The sequence below is a fragment of the Periplaneta americana genome, chromosome 6 (assembly GCF_040183065.1).
Source record: "Periplaneta americana isolate PAMFEO1 chromosome 6, P.americana_PAMFEO1_priV1, whole genome shotgun sequence".
Taxonomy (NCBI): Eukaryota; Metazoa; Arthropoda; class Insecta; order Blattodea; family Blattidae; genus Periplaneta; species Periplaneta americana.
Genome location: NC_091122.1, coordinates 106,344,895 through 106,365,189, shown reverse-complemented (window position 1 = coordinate 106,365,189; position 20,295 = coordinate 106,344,895). Strand labels below are relative to the sequence as shown.

Here is a 20,295-nt window from a genome sequence, read left to right as displayed (position 1 = left end):
GAGAAATGTTTCGTATAAAACTGCAGTGAATCAGTGACCTACAAGCAGTGGATGACGACTGACCGATCAACGCTTGAGACTATAATGAAACCCACAGACAAATTTTTCGACTGTCTCTTGGAGAAACTTGGTGATAAACTCACTCACTCATTTATATCATCTGAACAAAGTAAGTTTCTACGTGATATGAAATCATTTCTACAGCCATGCCTGCTTGTTGTGTTATGCGACTTCGCTGAAAACTATTATTTCGTAATCCAAGATGAAATTCAGTCATATCACAGGACTAATGTGCAGACAACCATTCATACTTTCGTAATATATTATAACGAATCGTCATCCGATACAGTCTCTATTAAAAATCTGGTAATAATTTCACACTGCCCGAAATATGACACTACAGCTGTACATCTGTTTCAAAAATATCTAATGGAGTCATTAAAACAAACATCTGTAATTCACCACAAAAATTATGTATTTCTCCGATGGATTCTCTGCTCAGTATAAAAATAGGAAAAAATTTCCTGAACCTCACATTACATGAAGAAGATTTTGGATTTCCAACAGAATTGCATTATTTTTGCATATCGCATGGCAAAAGAGCATGCGACGTTGTAGGTGGGACACTTAAAAGGTTTGCGGCTTGTGCTAGTTTGCAGAGACCATCCGATAAACAAATAACTACACCTAGGGAATTGTACGACTGGACAAAAGCATCATCTCCCAAACATTAATACCGTTTATGTGACTAAAAAAGGCTATACTGAAGAGGAAAAAATGCTTGCTCTTCGATTTGCAAAATCCACCGCAGTGCCTGGAACACAAGTTTCATACAGTCCTGCTGTTTAGGATGGGTATTACACTTGCTAAGCAGTTTTAAAATGCAGCTGAAACAACGCAGCATCCTGTCTGGAAAGATGATCAGGCTATTTCATCTCAGCAATGAAAGGTAAGCATTTCTTACAGCACTTCAGGTTTAACAAAATCCACGTGACAATAATTTATTTCAGATAATAATTTTAAAAATTCGAATTATGTACTACATGTTAAATTACATAGCGACATTCAAGAATATGATCAAATATAATAAAATACAACGAATGTGTGGGACATAATTATCGCGACTTATACGGTTAGCTTACGCTTGCTGTGACATAATAATTTTTATCTTTATAACCTATGAAGATTCCAAGTTGAAACTTATCAGTTCATTATATCACTAATTGAGGCATACTATATATTTTTTCATTAAAATAGAACCCCTGCATTTTTAAATATGAATATATGAAAATTGTTTCACTATGTTTTTTTAGTGTAATTAAATACATGCAGAAAACAATATAAGTAATAAAAACTATCACATATTAAGAATTTATCACCCAATTTTTGTAAATTTATCTGGAGACGTTGTTGAGATATATAATTTTAATTGAAGCGGCGTGCTTACAAAAATGTGATTTTTCTTCATGTTTGAAACGCCACTGACAGAAAACGAAAAGCACAGGACATATGAAACTCGGCAGTTTTAGTTAGCGCGGCAGGTCAAACAAACCCTCAAATTTTGAAAGAAATCTGAGTCGGTCGGGTTGAGTGCCTTGTTGATTTGATATGGAATGACCCTCCATTCAGTCCACTCAACATTGGCATTAGCACTGATTTTTCGGGATTTCTTTAATTCTCTTTTCCCTCAGCAATTTCTCAACTATTGGAACTATTGTTTGTATAGTGCATAACGTGACAGCACATTTTAAGTTGTGAGCCCATACTTGGCTTCCGTGACATGGCTTGTTTACCTTCATCATAGGAATAAAATTACTGTTCGCACAGATATGTGAATCCGAAAATGGATGTCTGTACAATCGGGGAAATCTAAGACATGGACAGTTCATATAAAAGTCAGATAACTTCTTTTGTTTTGATATTTGTCCTTCAATTCACTATAGTAAAGTAAATCAATAAGTTCTAATCACAAATAATAATCGAAAATCAAATTGAAAATTTTCCTAGTCTTTAAATCTCGAATCAAATTCCTGGCGCAGATCGTCATGATGTGTGAATATATTCTTCAAAATCCAAAGTCTTAAGAAACTAGTATGCCTATATCGTTGTTAATTTTGAAAAATGTGCTGTAACTTATCCTTTTAGTTAAGCTAACGTTCCATAATTAGAGGTGGTTTCATATTAAACGCCTTCACTCTGTCATATAACTGTGTAATAATCTTGTTGTTACCTTGTATAAACAATTTAAAGCATTCAGATAATTCCATTAAGAAGACAAGTTCACAAATCTATTTTTTTCATTTTTCACTTATGATAAAGACTTTTCTTCTTTCTCCGTGAACGATGATGTTTCCTCCCTCAGTTCAAAGAACCTATTCAATAATTTGCCACGACTAAGTCACCGTACTTTACTATAATATGACAGATCGCCTTACTCGCTATTGCATTCATCAAGAAAGACTTAAATTGACAATGAGCGAGACTTTTCGATATAATTGTGTTGGTGGTTTTTCCAACTGGGCTACTTCTATAATACCATTTTGATTTGTTTTGCACATGAATTATGTTGGTGTATAATGCAGAGTAAATATAGAAATAACTTCATGGGATACATTAACGCTTTTCACTTCGTCCCTTAGATTCCTCATTACACCCGTTTTAATTACTTACAACTATGGAAGGAGTACCAATGGTTGCCAAGGATATAAGTTTATTCCATGGAAGTCCAAAATAATTTCTACGGCCTCTACATGAAAATATCGGAATAGTATCCTTTATGAGAGCAATATATAAGAGCTCTCCTTAAACTGAAGGTTTTCAATAACGCCTCTTACAAAAATCATCAGTTGGGGATTATCGCTTACATAAGTATTTTCATATATTGCCAAAGAACAACAAATGACAGACCGATAAATAATTACTAGTTGCACCTGAACGTCCTCGGCTAGACCTCGGATGGGCTACATCACGGTGGAAGGAGACAAACTAATAGATTCAAACTCCTACACTTGAGAAAAGTTCTTCAGTTGCAATTACACATTCTTCAAATTTTCAATCTTCAAAAGGTTTATAATATCGTACTATTACAAGTGAAATTTTATAACTGAGTCGCACAGCCGATTTACTAGCATGGTGACCTTAAACAACTTCTAGCTCATTTTCCTTCAATTTTTAAATTAATGCTACACGCTCTTCTCTTCGTATCTGCCATATTCGTTACTGTGAGTTGTATAATGCATCTGTAAATTGTATTTATTCAGTGTGGCCTACGTTTTAAAGTGTTTTCTGCTCCTCACATCCCTTGTTTGAATGGATAGCAGGAACCGCCTCTGTTCACTACAACGCAACGTCACAAACCGGTCCTCTGCCCGGTACAGTAAGCACGCATGAGCCAAGAACTGCCCGTGCCCGTTCATACGCGAGTTGATGATCACTGCCCTACACGAATAAACAGATGTACTACTCGGGAAGCGATCTGTACGGGCGGCGTGTTTATAAACCAACTCGACTGCGCTGTGATATCGGGAGTACATTCAACAGCAAATAATGATACAATCAGTTGCTGTTCTGTTACTGTGAGGAAAGGAAGTTACTTCGGAACAGCGTTGCCAACCCTGAGACTTGACTGGGTCACACAATTAGTTCCAAATTGTCGTACTTTTGATTGGAGGATCATACACTATATATAAAATAGATCTATTTTGATAATTTTATCTAAACTTCCTCCACAGTATTATTTAAACGATTATTTTAAGTACTTATAAGGAAACAATTGTTAAACATTAAATATCAGCACAGAAAATGATTCTTTAACACTTTGTTGTCTCCTTACCTTGGATACTCAGAATGATCAACAACAGCAAAACTGAGGAGCCAAAACCTACATCTAGCCCTTTTACAATATGTTTCATCAGAGCAAAACTAAGCTTTAAATTAAGGAATTGTTTACCATAATTTTTTACAAATTTGTTTCCGTCTTGTATATTTAGGTACATCGGATGTAGATTTTTTGGGAGTAAGACCTAATAGGGCCACTATCACTATCTTCTGAATCCATTGTCACTATTTCACGTCAGAACTTATCACAATGACATCTGATTTCTTACTGCCCGTGCACTACCACAAAACACACGACTAGCACAAGCAAATACTATAACAGGCTGTTCCTTGTTCCTTTGTATGTACAAAATAGGCCCATATATTGAATATATTTATTTCCTTTTCTTGTTATGGGGTTCTCAAAACATTACAATCAACTTATTAATTACTACATGCTTACGTGGTAACAGTAAGTTTAGACTATTGAGAGGATTGGATACACCATTTCTCTGAGACACTTGGAAATAAACAAAGGAATGTTTCTCAGCATCATTTTTGAATAGCCACAAGTATTGGACACTACGTGATTTCTTGACGCTGTAATAATGTTTATCAAAATCAAGCTGTCATGATACCTGGACCTGGAGACATTGGAGAGCAATGTTTATAGAAATATGTACAGTACTTGTAACGCAGAAGTGCTACATGGAGAAACTACTATAAATGTATAAATGAAATATACCCGTAATACTGCAGAAATGTATAAAATTTCAAATGTCGTAAATTGTAATAAATGTTTAAAATCCTCTGTTTTTTGACATGTTTTACCCTCTTTCCCGACAGGATCGTACATTTTACGCACTATCCGCGGGTTGAATCGTACAATCGTAAATGATACCAAATTACCACACATGTACGATCCAAATCGATCGGTTGGCAACAATGCTTCAGAAGTATTCTATACGTAGTGATAGCATTGTGTGTAATTCTGAAACATGGAAGTCACTGCGGGAAAAATACATTCGCAAAGTAGAAAGATAATTCATTTCATTTGGTGTTCTGCCCAAGGGCAGGTCTTTCACTGCAAACCCAGCATTCTCTAATCTTTCCTATTTTCTGCTTCCTCTTTGTAGAAAGATAATATATAAAGTATTTAAGTTCTGTAAAGAAGAAAAAAATAGAGGTCTAGCTATTTCTCTGAAAAGAATTGTGGAAGGAAAAGCGAAAGCAGTGGGAAAGAGTGAAAAATCGGTGAGAAATATAGGCAATATAGCAAAAGAATGCGAGAAAGCTAGCATTTCGGGGACGCAGTTTGTGAGTATAACATAGCGCATTCTGTATGTATTACCTTCCTCCGGGTCCTCTCCTCTTCTACGACCATACTCGTATCTTCGATGTAAGTTCACACTCAAGAGTTATTCATACATGTCTCGGGTAGGTAGGCTACTGCATGTTGGCAGGTTGTGTACATGCTCCTCTCACTCTCTCTCTCTCTCTCTGTCTCTCTCTCTTTTCTCCTCCACTCCCTGATACCGCCGTAACATGTAAATAAACCGCCTTCGGAGTTCAGCGGTATTCCCATTTGTCCCGAGTAAAAAAAAAAGAATACCGGAGCGTGTGGGGAGACTGCTGAATTGCAGTGAGAGCTGTTGACTCGAAATTGCTCTCCGAACCCAATCTTTCCTATTTTCTGCTTTCCTCTTTGTCTCCTCATATGATCCGTGTATCTTAATGTCGTCTATAACCTTTAATATATGGCTATTAATAGCAAAATATTATTGCATCAACTTTCAGAAACAAAACATATTAATAAACAAACATTTAAATAGTATCCTTCGTCATAAGTACTCCTAACTACCGAGATAACATAATTATAATGAAATTATAAAATAATTTAGAATCTGGCTAAAACATAAACATTTCCATAGTAGTGTTCTTATGACTAGAGTCCTGTGTTTGGTTACTCTGCATACAAGTTAGCTGTACATCGAACATACCAGCTTCGCTTGGAGAAGCTGGGTTTGCAGCGAAAGACCTGCCCTTGGGCAGAACAATGAATGAATGAATGAATGAATGAATATTACAGGTTCATGAGTCGAACGAGATATCTGACGCGAGTTTATAGACTGAAAGGCGACTGCTAACAAGTGCAGATGCCTAAATAGTAGTAGTATATATTAGGCTATATTAAAGGTACAAAATTTAATAAGAATATCATTGTTTCGAAAACGACAATTCAGTCCTTGGATACACCTACCCAGATATGTAAGCTTTTCATAAGGTCAACCACTTCTTCGAAATATCGGTTTTAAGCAACCTTTTTGCCGATTTTCTATAATCAAATATCGAGCGCCTAAGGCGATTAAAACAGCGATGTTTCTCAACAAAGAACCTGCTTTTGTATCAGTGACAAGTGATACTGCGATTATAAACGTAATGTATCATCACTTCTAGAAATGATAAGAATAATCATGACAAATGAGCGAATCTCGCTGTAATTATTTTATTAATGTCAAAACATGTAAAATTTAATGTATGGAATTTACGTACCATGATCGTCACTACTCTATCGCACAGACTCTTTTGCCCTGTTAGACTACACCTCTATATAACGACTTAAGTCTTAGATATTATATTCGAAGTTAAGTCAGACCACTTAGAGTTTAGTCTTGAAGTATTGAATAAATGTACATAAGAAATTTACAATCAATATTAGTTCAGGCTGCTTCAATATCATAGTAGTATTTCTTTGGGGAGAGGCAGAGAGAAGGATAACATTCTAATGTATACGAACCATTTATATGATTAAAGTGTTCGTGACTGTTACAAAATAATGTTAATCGATTAAGCTAATGCAACTAAAAATGACAACATTTATTTGTGATCATACTCCCGAGTTTCAAAATTCAGAAGAATAAAAAATTACTCTACAAATTATAATTTGCATACTTATATCAATACTTTTCGGATAGGAAATCAAGTACGGGGGCGCCTGTGCTCTCCAAATCTTCCCGAAAATTCGGAATCCATCTCAAGCAAGCTTGACGCACCCCATCTAAAGCGATTCTTAGTACATGCAGTACTCTGTAAGTAATGCAGTTCTCGTCTCTGAAATAAGACCGAGAGAACTGTGTGAAGATAGCAATAAGTCTACAAATAAAAAAGAATGACTTCCACTTGCATGTAACGAACTCATATTTCTTGTAATGTTATTCACGAGGGAATTACACTTATTAACGTGTAAAATTAATATCAAGCAAGACTCCCTTGCTTGCCCGAAAATTTACATTTTTTCGCAACTTGTATTGTCACTGACAAATAAAGGGACGCAAGTTTTAAAGTCTTTTTATAAGATTAACATTGCGTTCCCTAATATAATATATTATTGTAGGCACATAACATAATATCATTCTCATTAAAATTGTTTTAATTCCACAACACAGAATAAATTATTCGTATTTCCATTTTCTTCTACATTCGCTTAACTTGAAAAACTGACTCTACTCTTATTTTTATTAACCTATAAATATTGTTACATCAAATAAATTGTTTTGATTCGCTTGTTGTAACGCTGCAATTTAAAAAAAAAAATGTTTGGAATGCACCAGTAAAATCGCAATGCAGGTATCTGTTTACTATCAACAATCACATGGGCGCGAACATTTGAAAGATAGAGGGCATATATAATATGCACCTTAAGAAAATCTGTGGTATGGAAACTGCACCATATACAAAAAATGCACACGAATTATAACGAAATATAAACAGTAACATTAATAATGTTACTTACCAGTTCGTATTTGTATTTGCAGCCGTCTCACCTCACATCCGTTTAACCTGGGCAACAAGTCCCAACTGCAGTTGCTGGCTTTGCCCGCCAGGTAGCACCACCATACGCAGTATTGATCAGTTGTTAGAAACCGCGGTATATCACATTGGACTCGTATAAAATGACCCTTTTTCATTCACTTTTCATTTACAATAATAGAAATCTTATACCGACAATATGAGATGGAAAGCCAAAGAATTCCATTCATCAATTTTAAATTCTGTGATGATGATCGCAGTTTCTCAGAAACCATAAAGGTCTTTGTTCTGAACAGAATGCCAGGGCTGCTTCGTAACAATGCGGTTTGTTTTCGTACACGTAAATTAGTACCGATTAGTTCACTTGCAATATCATGAGGTCAGCCAGTAGCAAGGTCACAACACATTCCCCTCAAGTTAGTTCCCGAATGTTTCTGTATAATATAACCAGTAGGCTACTGGTATTTCTCGTCAACATACTTTCACTCTCGCGATACGTGCATAATATCCAGTATACTGCAACACTATTTATACATTGCAAAATCTTACAAATATACGCAGGGAACATAATTTCTGCTTAAGCCTAAAAATATTGGGCGCTACATTTATGTTCTAATTACCGGTACATTATTTATAAGACATAAAAAAAAAATAAAAAATATATACTCAAAATGAAAATTACATATATAGAGGGCGTTGACTTCATCTCAGCTATGACGGAACTACGAGCAAATAAAAACAGTTCAGTCATTGTGAATAGCCCGAAGAAATAAATTACTCGAAATGAAAACACATTTAGACAACACTGGTTTCGCTCTAGCGAATGATGATACTACCGAAAACGCACGATGCAATCACTGAAATGGTTCACATACTTCTATGTTCTATAGGCCCATCTTTTAAACAATAGTCTAATTTTGTTACAATCGATCGGTGTAAAATGTTCCAGATATTTTTATTGCATTCGTATATGCTGACCTGAAATAATCTCAGTTCATTGGTAAAGGAATTATTGTGCACAAACAATTAATTTAGTTAAATAATATTTAATTATTTAAACAAACAAATCCAATGCGTGACAGCCCATTCAGAAACAAGACCCACCAGCTGACTGCTTACATGCTTCAGCAACCAGTACAGGTGTAATGTGTGGTTAACACGATCATCCCTCCAGCCGTTATAGTAAGTATTTGAAATCGGATTTCGCTACACACAATAGCTATCCAAATTCATCACGATGCTGGGTGAGCACCAATCCCATACACTTGCCGAATTTTCATGTCCCTCATGAGGACTCGAACCAGTTCTCATTCCATATCGCTAGGCTAAAGCACAACGGCGTGGGCAAATATTATTTGGTTTCACTTTAATATAATTTAGATTGTATGTATGCATATGTTATGTATCTATATAATATATGTAGGCCTATGTATGTATGTAGTAAGTATGTATCTATTTATTTATGTATGTATGTCTGTATGTAGTAAAAACGAAATTATAAATGACAATGCAATAATAGAAGTTGTGCTCAGTGTCAGGTACTTCATCAAAAAGTTCGTGGAATTAATATTAATATATATATATATATATATATATATATATATACATATAATACAAAAAGTAATTAATAATTTGGCTAATAATTGGTATTTGAAAAAACTTACCCGACTAAATAGGCGGGGTTATGGGGGGGCATGGGGACACTGCCCCCCCCCAAACTTGTCTGAACTCTTTTTCTTTTATTAACGTTAGAAAATATTGAATTTGCTTTTGTTTAGGATTAAGTTTTTGTGCTTAATTTGACGAATTAATTAATGTCTTCAGATCATGTGTCTGGACTATAATATTTATTTAAATTTCTGAATGTATAAGAATTTCTATACCTCATTTGAGGAATGGAAGCACTGTAATGTTTCTTCTGTAACAGCCTGTACTCATGTGTTAGAAGTATGCAGGTTTTCACACCGCCACTTGGAGAAATATAAATTACGTACTGTACAACAATGCAGAAAAAAGGAAAGTGATCCCGGTACAATGTGTCTACTTAAAGACGAAATTAAATAAAATAATTCTGTGGTGTTCGGGTAAAGGGGGATAAGTCTTTTTTTTGTGCAGATGGAATTTTGTTCTCCAGATGAACACATAAGTTAAATTATACAAGTGAGTGTGCAAAAATCAAAAGAATACTAGCAGTTGATGTGTTTTATTTGTGTAGAAAATTATTTGCAATAAGGGTTCCAAGTTTAATTTTAATTTGTCTCCAAAATCATTTTTATGACTCATCTCCCTTTACCCAAACAACACAAAATTAGAGTTTTTCATTTCTTATGATATCTTCAGGAAAGCTTAATATAAAAAATTTTCTGTTAGTACTGATACGTAGTTTTATTTTTGTATATGTGTTTCTGTACGAGAGAGAAAAAGAGGGAGATTGTTTTAAGTTATGCCCTATTATAATTTGTAGTAGATCTACAGTTCAAGCCCTATACTATTAAATGATCATAGTCTGATATATACTGTACTGTACCACGGTCAAGCTACGAGGGGAGGACGTAAATGATGACACCATAACTGCGTTATATGGGAATTGTATGGTTTTGCTTTGCTCCCCCAAGAAAATGTTCTCTCTCCGCCTATGCCCGACCAGAAAAAAAAATCTGTCCTCGATATGGGCTTCTCTCGCAACCTTATTTTCCGTGCCACATAAAGACATTTTAAAACACTGGTTGTCTTGAATATTATGGTTTCTTAAATGATTTATTCATTAGGGTTATCGTGTCCGCATCTGTGGCTCAAGTGCTAGCGCGCTGGCCTTTCATCCAGGCAGTCTGGATTCGGTGTGGACAAAGCAAACGTTGCAGAGGGTGTTTGTCGGAATACTCCCTTTTCTCTCTATCATCCCACCAACTCTCTCCACTTCCCCCTCATTTAATCCATCATATACAAAGTAAAAATAGGTTGGGGTGAAATCTTGGGAGTAGTACGGATTTCCGATACTGATATAGGAAGGACTTGTGACTCGGGCCCTGGGGGTTATCAGGCTACTCGTATGCGGACAAAAACTGGCTCTATAAGGAACTGAAGCAGGATGGATCACCTGTGAGCATCGGGTTCACGAATGCCGCCCAGGCCATCTGTCGGACTTGGATAATCATCGCATATAGGACGCACAAAAGGTCAAACCATTCTTAAGTGTACGAACCCATCCCGGGCTCAGTCCTCGTAAAGCCAAGCTAAGAGGATTATTGTGATCAGGATATTCTATCACACAAGCAAGTACATATTTATAATCGCGAAGATAACCTAAATATAATCTTAAATTCATAGCATGAGTTACTACATAAATAAAAGCTTATCCCAAAAAGAAGACAAGCAAAATTAACAATAATTTATGCCCTACCTGCAATTGAAGTCTTCAACTATTCAGACTTGCAGCAGATAATCATTCCTACTGCGCATACTCACAAACCACAATATTTTACGAACGTTATAGCTGAGGGTCTGTTTCACTGAACAAAAAATATATCGAACGTTGAAAGTTCAAATATCTTCTAAGTTGTCTTTTCTCTTAAGGTCTTCATTCCAACAGCTAAAGATGTAATTTTTTAACATACTTCATCCTATTTTACTTACGTATTTTAATTTATGGTTTGAAGATAGCTATGTAGGCCTAATGTACAGTATTCTCTATGACGTGTTCCAGAAATTGATAATGAATTGAGTTTCGGCAGGAGGGCATTACGACCCAGCACAGCGAACTTTCAAGATCTATTGCGCTAACCCTCAAGCTAGACGCATTCCCAAACCCACACTGGCTGACTACACTAATGTTCGCTGCGTAATTGGGTTTCTAGCAGACAACTCCATTCGTCTCTAGCCCAGTCCCCTCTCCGTGCGTCGCCAGCCGGCATTCGCGAAATGCTATGGAATGATGACAGACTGGAGAAATGTTGACGGAATGATGGAGGTGTCTAATGTGGGGAAACGGAAGAACACTGAGAAAAATCCCAACTGCGACCTTGGCCGCCACAAGTATCACTACGGATTTCTCAATGAAAAATCCCAGGCCTGACTGGGACCCGAACCCGGACCGCCTACTTAATAGACAGAAGATCTGGCCACTCAGCCACCGCAAAGGTTTTTGATGATGGAATGTTAAATGTTATGTTTTATTTAACGACGCTCGCAACTGCAGAGATTATATCAGCGTCGCCGGATGTGCCGGAATTTTGTCCCGCAGGAGTTTTTTTACATGCCAGTAAATCTACTGACATGAGCCTGTTCCATTTAAGCACACTTAAATGCCATCGACCTGGCCCGGGATCGAACCCGCAACCTTAGGCATAGAAGGCCAGCTTGATGATGGATACTAGATATCCAATTATCGGTGGGACTTTCAACTTGAAGCTTTCTGAAAGTTTTGAAATGTAATTTTCTTTATTTCTTCATGTCACTGACACTTAAGTCTTATTCTTTTTATTTATTTAACGACGCTGTATCAACGACTATGTTATTTAGCGTCGATGGAATTGGTGATAGTGAGATGGTATTTGGCGAGATGAAGCCGAGGATTCACCACAGATTACCTGACATTCACATTACGGTTGGGGAAAACCTCGAAAATAACCAATCAGGTAATCAGTCCAAGCGGAGTTGCTCGAACCCGCAACTCTGGATCAGCAGGCAAGCGCCTTAGGCGACTGAGCTACGCCGGTGGCCTTTAAGTCTTATTGTTTCTTCAATTGGAACAGGTTGTACTACTAATGTAGACTTAAATCTGTGAAGAAGAAGCTATGTAATACGTATCACAATCTTTCATAACACACTCGCAGGTTTCTTCGATCTTAAAACAAGATCTGAGCCTCTATCAACTGAAAGAAAACGCTAATCCTAGCACATAACATGTAAAGAAAAATCTTTACTGTGAAAATTCGAATTGGTAATCGACCAAAATAATTAAATGCGACCTTGGCAAGTCTAGGTCAATATCCGGCAGTGAGACAGGACGAACGGCGCCTGCTCACGTCACGCGAACCCCCTGTAGGGTAACAGCCCTTTGACATTTTTCTGTTACGCATGTCTGCAAAATGTCCGGGGCGCGGATGAACTGGACCAACTTCATTTAGGATGATAAAATTTATTTTACATTCTATAGATTCCACATGGATTAGCTTTTCTAGGATCATACATCACAAATAATACTTCCTATAAAAATCACGTAGCTTCTTCACTTCTCTAAGTGTTATTTACTCCTTTTTTAAGTATGTTGAAAAAAATCAGATACGAGGCGATATACATAAGTCTAACATGAAGATGTGAAAAATTACTATATCTGAAAACAAATATTTTTACTTATTTAACATAGCCAACTTTCAATTATGTACACTTAGCACAATGGTCTTATAGGCTAAACCTTTAAAAAATTGTTTTTGGTTTGCAAACATTCTTTCATATTTAGACCTACACATTACTGCTTCATTCCAAGGAAACATCCTCTTTTTTTTTTTAATACCGAATATGGAGTGTGGTCAATCATTTCGAAGTCGACTTCATCAATTTTCTGCAGCGCTATCAAGGACATTATTTGTGGACGAGTGCATTTCTTGCAAAAACATCATACTTTTGGCAATTTTACCACGCTATTTCACCACAATTCTTTTCAGAAGCTTAGTTAAATGGACAATAGTACGCTATCGTCACAGTTTTACCGTGTGCTATATATTCTGTCACAATTATTCCGTCTTTGTCCCAAAAACTGATGCGAGGATCTTTTCTGGAGATTTTTGAAACCAAACTTTTTGGTTTCCATTCTGTTGATTGATATTTTGTTTCTAGATCGTGATGCTAATGATGAATTCACGTTACAATACGATCCAAAATGTTAGAAGAATTGTTTTCAAAACGCGGTAGAGCGGCTTGAATATTGTTACTAAGACTTGTTTCTCATCAGCGTTCAGGTATATTTAGGGATCCATTTAGTAGATAATTTTCTCATGTGATGTGAAAGTCACGTTTATAGAAAATGTTCAAAATCTCTGTCGTATATTTGAGCCCATTCGTCGATCCTCCCAAAATCATATTATGCACGGCATCGATATTTTCTGGAGTGTTACTGAAACAGTCTTCCAGCACGGCATTCATCTTTCATCACCGATCCTCTCCTCACAAATTGCGCAACCTAAATTTTAGGTAGCACATAAGGACGACGATCTCGTAAAAATTTTGTTGCCTAATAACCCTTTTAAAAATAGGCACTTTTTCACCTACGAATTTATCAAAACTTAATATTTTTCTGACATCATTTCTTAAAAAGTTCACAATATAGAATCGGCTAAACTTTTTCACCAAACAAGGAGTAAATACTAGATGGTCCAAAAAATATCTACCGTTTTCAAATAGTAATATCATCCGCACTTTGGGATATAATGAGGTGAAACTTATACAATGTGTTTATGTTGCCCTGTTTTATTTCAATTTACCGAAGTGATCGTTATACCCTGGAACAACGTGTAGTCGCATCACAGAGCATTGCCAGCCAATTGAGTCCAATGTGGGTTCGAATATGATATTAAACAAAATTTCAAGTGACAACAGCACCTACCAGACACAACGCAACAACGCCGGTCACTAAAGGTACGGTCACACGTTGCTACTTTTGCTGCGCAACTTTTGTACTGCAGCTGCAAAAGTTGCGTGTCGTGTTCACACGTAAGCCAAAAGTAGCGCGCTGCACGCTACTTTTCGTGCTGCGCAACCTGAGCGCAGCAAAAGTTGCAACTGGAGGTTGCGAGTCTGTTCACACACAAGGCGCTACTTTTGCACCCGCACTCATGCTGCAGGTTTCCATCTCCGTGTTGCCTTCTCAATATACATTTTGTGGTTATGTTCGCATTATTAATAAACTCATGCGATAGTTTACTTATCTATTATTTTCTTTTCTGTCCTAACTAGTATTCAGAAATTTGCATTATTTTTACTATAAAGCTTTTAAAAACGCCTATACACTTAAATGATAACCAACAGCATATTCACATAATCAATGTTGGAAACCCTCCTGTTTGAAACTACGCTACAGAAAATTAAAAAAGTGAATTATATCGTCAGCAAATATGGTCAGACTGTGTTGTGCATTTAATAACTGTTACAAATAATTTATTTTCATCACATCTAACATTAAAATACATCCACACAATAAAAGTATCATTGGCACATTTGGGTGGCAACACTGGTCGCAACCGCAGCAAAAGTTTCAACAAAACCGATATCAAAAATGCTGCGGCTGCAACCCTGAAAACCCTGTTCACACGTCGCAACTTTTAAGCTGCGCGCAGCATGAAAAAGTAGCGAGCAGCAGGTTCGGCAGCCGCTACTTTTCGGATTGCACCGTTGTTCACACGTCGCAGTACGAGAGTTGAGCAGTTTTTTGTACTGCATCGCTGCAAAAGTAGCGACGTGTGATCGTACCTTAAGTCCCTCACAACAAGTTCTATTGCAGACGATGTTTCTCACCGTGGCATGCAGAAAGCAGAAAAAAAATATGGCACGGGTCCGGCAAAAAATTCAGAAAAGTCTTACCAAATCAACAAGGAATGCATCATAATACTTGCAGATCAAACGCACAAATGTACTGTACAGAACTACATGATGCTCTACACATGTTTCATGGCGACCTATAAGATTCAGATAGACAAATATAGGGACCAGAAGTGCATTTCCTGATATATTATTAGCCAAAATTGATAACGAGGAGTTTGAACCACGACTCATCTGGTTTTCAGACAAAGCACATTTCCAACTCGATAGTTTTGTCAACAAACAAACTGGCGCATATGGCGCATCAAACATTCTAACATTAGTGTCAGCTTATCTTCGCCCACAACGCGTCACTGTATGGTGAATTTCTCCTGCTCTTGGTGTGTATGGGCCTATTTCATTGATGAAGCTATAAATTCTCAGCGTTATCAGACAGTTGAATTGAATGGAATTGGAATGGAATTTACGGGAGGGGACACTATGTCCCAGCACTGCGACCTTTTACGATCTATTGCGCTAACTCTCGAGCTAAGCGCATTCCTAAACCCGCACCGACTGACTACAATCTTTTCGTTGTAAGAATAATCCTACAATAAACAATGGCACGTGACTGAAGTGAGGTTTGATTGGCCGCAGTTTGGCGCCAGAGATTCTCAGTAATTGATCCCGCCCACTGTTGTACATTCTGTTTCATGTTAAACATTTCCCATTACTCGTGAAAGTAGACCTAACCTCACTACTATGCATTCGTTTGCTTAGGAAACTAGGAAACTGTTACTTTATAATTAATTAATTGGATTCAACTCACTTAACTTACTATATACATTCAACACTATTTCTTTCTCTCTGCTTTTGAGAGGGTTTCCATTCTTATGTTTAGTAACCACACACATTTAGTATGTAGAAGCCATACTATCACGTGCTTACGAGAACAAGCAAGTGGCGCCAAAGCATTACAAGAACAGACTACCTTGGTATTACTCTTAGGATTCATTCGCTTACAACGTAAATAACAAAATATAAAAGTAGCTTTACTTTTACATAGCGTTATATACATGAGTGAAGTTATATGTTTAATCGTATTTAATAACTAGAATTCAATTTTTATTTTCAAATAATACAAGGTTATGATTTCCAAATACGGAATTATATTTTCCTGCGTCGTGTGAATGTTTCGACTGGTTGCCAACCACGGGTATGACAGTCACGTACTTCTGTTAGAAGTAAGAATTCTTGGTGTTTACATTAGGATTTTTCTTACAGCGAAAAGAATGCTGCGTAGCCAGGTTTCGAGTAAGCCACCCTACTCGTCCCTAGGTCAGTCCTCTCCGAGCGTCGCCAACTGACGATGCTATGGAATGATGACGAAATATAGAAATTCTGATGGAATGATGTAGATGCATAATATAGGGAAGAACCGCTGGAAAAAAAAAACAACTGCAACCTTGTCCGCCGTAAGTGTCAATGCGCGACAGACTGAATACCTGACCAATCAGCCACACCAGGAGTGTTATCAGACAGTAGTCGAAGACGAGTTTATTTCTTTCCTGTGTGGTGTTCTTTGTGAGGAAATGGAGCACCACGTGTTCATGCAAGGTGGCACCCGATCACACCGCACAAATTCTGTCTTCTGTGTATTGAATAAGCATTTTGGCAACCCTGTTCTTGCTCTACACTGTCATTGCCACTTCGGAGATGATATAGACTGGCCTTCAGTGTCCTCATGACTTCTTTCTATGGAGATATTTCAAAGACAAAGTGCATCGGTATCGACCAGCAACAACAGATGATCTAAGAAGTACAATTCAGTAAGAAATTTATACCATACTTTTTCGAAAAGTAGCCCCCAATTTTGCAAGATAGGCTACGGTAGCGTACACTGTACAGTGTTGCCAAACCAAGCATGTTAAATTTTGTACCTGTCTACATTAGAAGATGTGCGATGAAATGAAACCTATGTCCTAAGGGTAAAATGAGACGAAATGATTTATAACATCTCGTGTTTACGCAACAGCACATTAAGCGAAACGTGGCGTGAAAGATAATTTTTTACAGTACTAGCGTGTCGTGATAACGTATTGCGCATGTGCATAACTGCATTCTTGCTGAGAAAGCTTATGCTACATCTGTGGCCATATGGACTCAGAAACAAAAGGTTTTCTGCTTGCTTATCCAATGAGAAGTTCTGTTTCATTCAAACTGTCATTATAAGCGGTAATTATACGTTACAGTTTTGTTACCGTATGTATTAGTCAGTTTTTTAAACCCTCACCAAAACCAAATTCTGTCTTCACCACTGTCTTTATACATACATAGCGACAACTGACCGAAAAATAGGAGGTGAAGACTAGTGTGATGTATGTCCAATTACTACACAGCAACTTAACGTTGTTAGTATCATCTTGTTTTCGTGTAAGCCTATAGATCACCACAAATACTTAGGAAATGAACGAACAACTTCTGTATGCGAATGTGTGTATTTCGTATTATTTGTTCATTTCTTTGTTTATTTATATATTGTTGTAAAGTCAACTGTCCGAAGATAGGTTTGAACCTCATAAATGACATCAATAAGACATCACTCATGGGACAAGTAAGCCAGGAGATAATGGGGGTAGAGTGGCAGTTCCTTTTCCCCTTTCATTGCATATATCGCTGACTAGTAACATAATCTAATCAGACTTCAGATGTATATAAATTGTTCTTCCTCTGACATTTATCATCAAGTCGCATGTACTGCCTTATAATAGAATAGATGTATGTATACATATAAGTATGCATATATCAGCCAGGACCTCAATCAGATGTATGTTTATATGTTTTTATGAGATTACTGATTACACACTTTACGATCGGAAATTATTAGGGAAAATAGGAGATGAATTAATACGTAAAACATTATAACAAAAATAAATTATTATCAAGAAGACTGGCTAAACTTTATAGAATTACAGGTTTACGACAACGACAATATTGATAAAATTGTACACATATTTTCAAAGAGTTAAAATCTTAATATTTAAAAGGTTAAAACTATTTGACTATACACTATACATAAGTTATTACTTATTCTATAAATTATGAATGCTCTTATATAAAAACAGATTATGTTTCAATTGAAATACATTTCAAAAGTTGTATTTCAGTACTCCATATAGGATATATAATTATAGATCTAAAGGTATAAAATTAATTAGACGACCTACGAAACGATGAAAATATAATTTCATTTCTTAAATCTTGGAGACGGAACAGATTAAATAAATAAGCCATGATGTTATTAATGATTATTTATTTATTTTTATTTATTTATTTATTTATTTATTTATTTATTTATTTATTTATTTATTTATTTATTTATTTATTTATTTATTTATTTGGTTGGTTGATTGTTCGTTTATTTATTTATTTATTATTTGTTATTTATTTGTCTATTTGTTTGTTTGGTTGCTTGCTTGTTTGTTCATTTATTTATTTATTTAGTATTTTTTTATTTGTTTGTTTGTTTGTTTGTTTGGTTGCTTGCTTGTTTGTTCATTCGTTTGTTTATTTACTTATTTATTTATTTATTTATTTATTTATTTATTTATTTATTTAATGTGTTTGTTTCCAAAGAAGCAGGAAGTACATCTATTTATATTTTTTTATTCGGCGTCCTGCTGTAACCGGAGTCAATCTCTTATCATGAATTAATGGTCACCTGAAAATCCAAGAAAAATGACTAATAGACGACATGTTGGATAACCACTAAAATTTTTATGTTTTTATACTCCAGCTTGCGAACCAAACTCTGTAAATCACATCCCGCAAAACCAATTCTGGGCTTAAAATCCAATCCAACGAACATAATATTATGTTCCATATTTACCCAATAGTTACACGACTTTCCACAAGGGGGCAATATGTTATGGACTACAGTGCGATCTAGCGACAGATTTTGTAAATTCCAGAAGCAGTGGTTCTCAAAGCATGGTTCGTGTTCTTTATGAAAATGATCACGGGATTATTTTTAATTGATTAAAAATGACACGTTGTTCTTATACAGCATTAAGAAAACTGTTCTCAAACTAAGGCTATGATTTCGCTAAGGCGACCATCGCAGAGCGAATAACGTTGGCGATAATCGCTTAAAGTTCAACGTCAGCTAAGCGGTTTCTTTACAGAAAAACATAGCCCTCTTTGCTATCGAAAGTATAGGCCTATACCATGGATAAATTATATATTTATCCATGCCCATACCATCAGAAAATTTAATAGCACTAAGTTTCGAGGCAATAATTTTGTTGAATCATTTAGCGTTGGAGACAAGTTTAGGGCTTATTTTTCTAGAAGAGAAAGAAGAGCTAAATGGTATCAGTGAGATAAATTGTTGTACTTATGCCACTTTAAACAGAGATGTATATTTAATTATCTTCCGAGCAAGCGCTCTGTGACAAAAAAATTAATTACATTGTTCGTTATAAATTGTATTGTTTACAATATTGAAGCTATTTTTCAAGCTGTTCAACTTGGAACTAGTTATAAAACACATTTCATTAGAATTTTAAAATAATCTGAAGTAATTAATTACATTAATCGTCGTTATTACAAGTTGGCATTTCGGCAAAGATATTCCTTTGACATCCTATACAATACGTCTCTGCTCTAACAACACTAAATTCAGCTTTTTTTATATATATAATCACTATCTTTAAAAAGGCATTGTTTTAATTATCGTTTCTTTAATGTAGTACTGGAATATACATAGAATTAGTCTATGTTGAAATAAAGATATATGACTAATCTAACCTACAATTTCACAAACTTCCACAACATTTCCTTTTTATGGGTATATCTGTATTTTTTAAACTTATATCGTACACAGCAGGATGACTGGAAACATTATTAATTAGAGAAACATAATTTGTTTGTGAGAAATTGCTAACTACGCAGCCATATTGTGTTATCGTCAATCGTTTCTTTTCTAAATGAAAGACGATCTTCGTTATCAATTTGAAGCCAAGTCAATCCAGAGCGATGAACGCCAAGTTAGATTGCTACAGCCCACGCTGAACCTCGTAAAGAAACCAGCTCCATATACAGAGTGTAAGGGGTATAAGTGCCATTATTTTAACTGATGATTACTCATGTTATAAG

The 20,295-nt window shown here is 36.0% G+C and overlaps 1 protein-coding gene across 3 annotated transcripts in view; it reads right to left on the bottom strand.

Annotated features, from left to right (window-relative positions):
• LOC138701637 (CB1 cannabinoid receptor-interacting protein 1-like) overlaps positions 1 to 7,816 on the bottom strand; it is a 605,501-nt gene extending 597,685 nt beyond the window's left edge. For 2 of the 3 annotated variants that reach the window (XM_069828738.1, XM_069828740.1), the window contains exon 1: positions 7,610 to 7,816. In XM_069828738.1, the coding sequence (XP_069684839.1) occupies positions 7,610 to 7,784 (175 nt within the window). In that variant the 5' untranslated portion in view covers positions 7,785 to 7,816. The remainder of the gene's footprint in view (positions 1 to 7,609) is intronic. The other variant, XM_069828741.1, reaches the window with a different exon arrangement.
• Between the last annotated feature and the right edge of the window lie 12,479 nt (positions 7,817 to 20,295).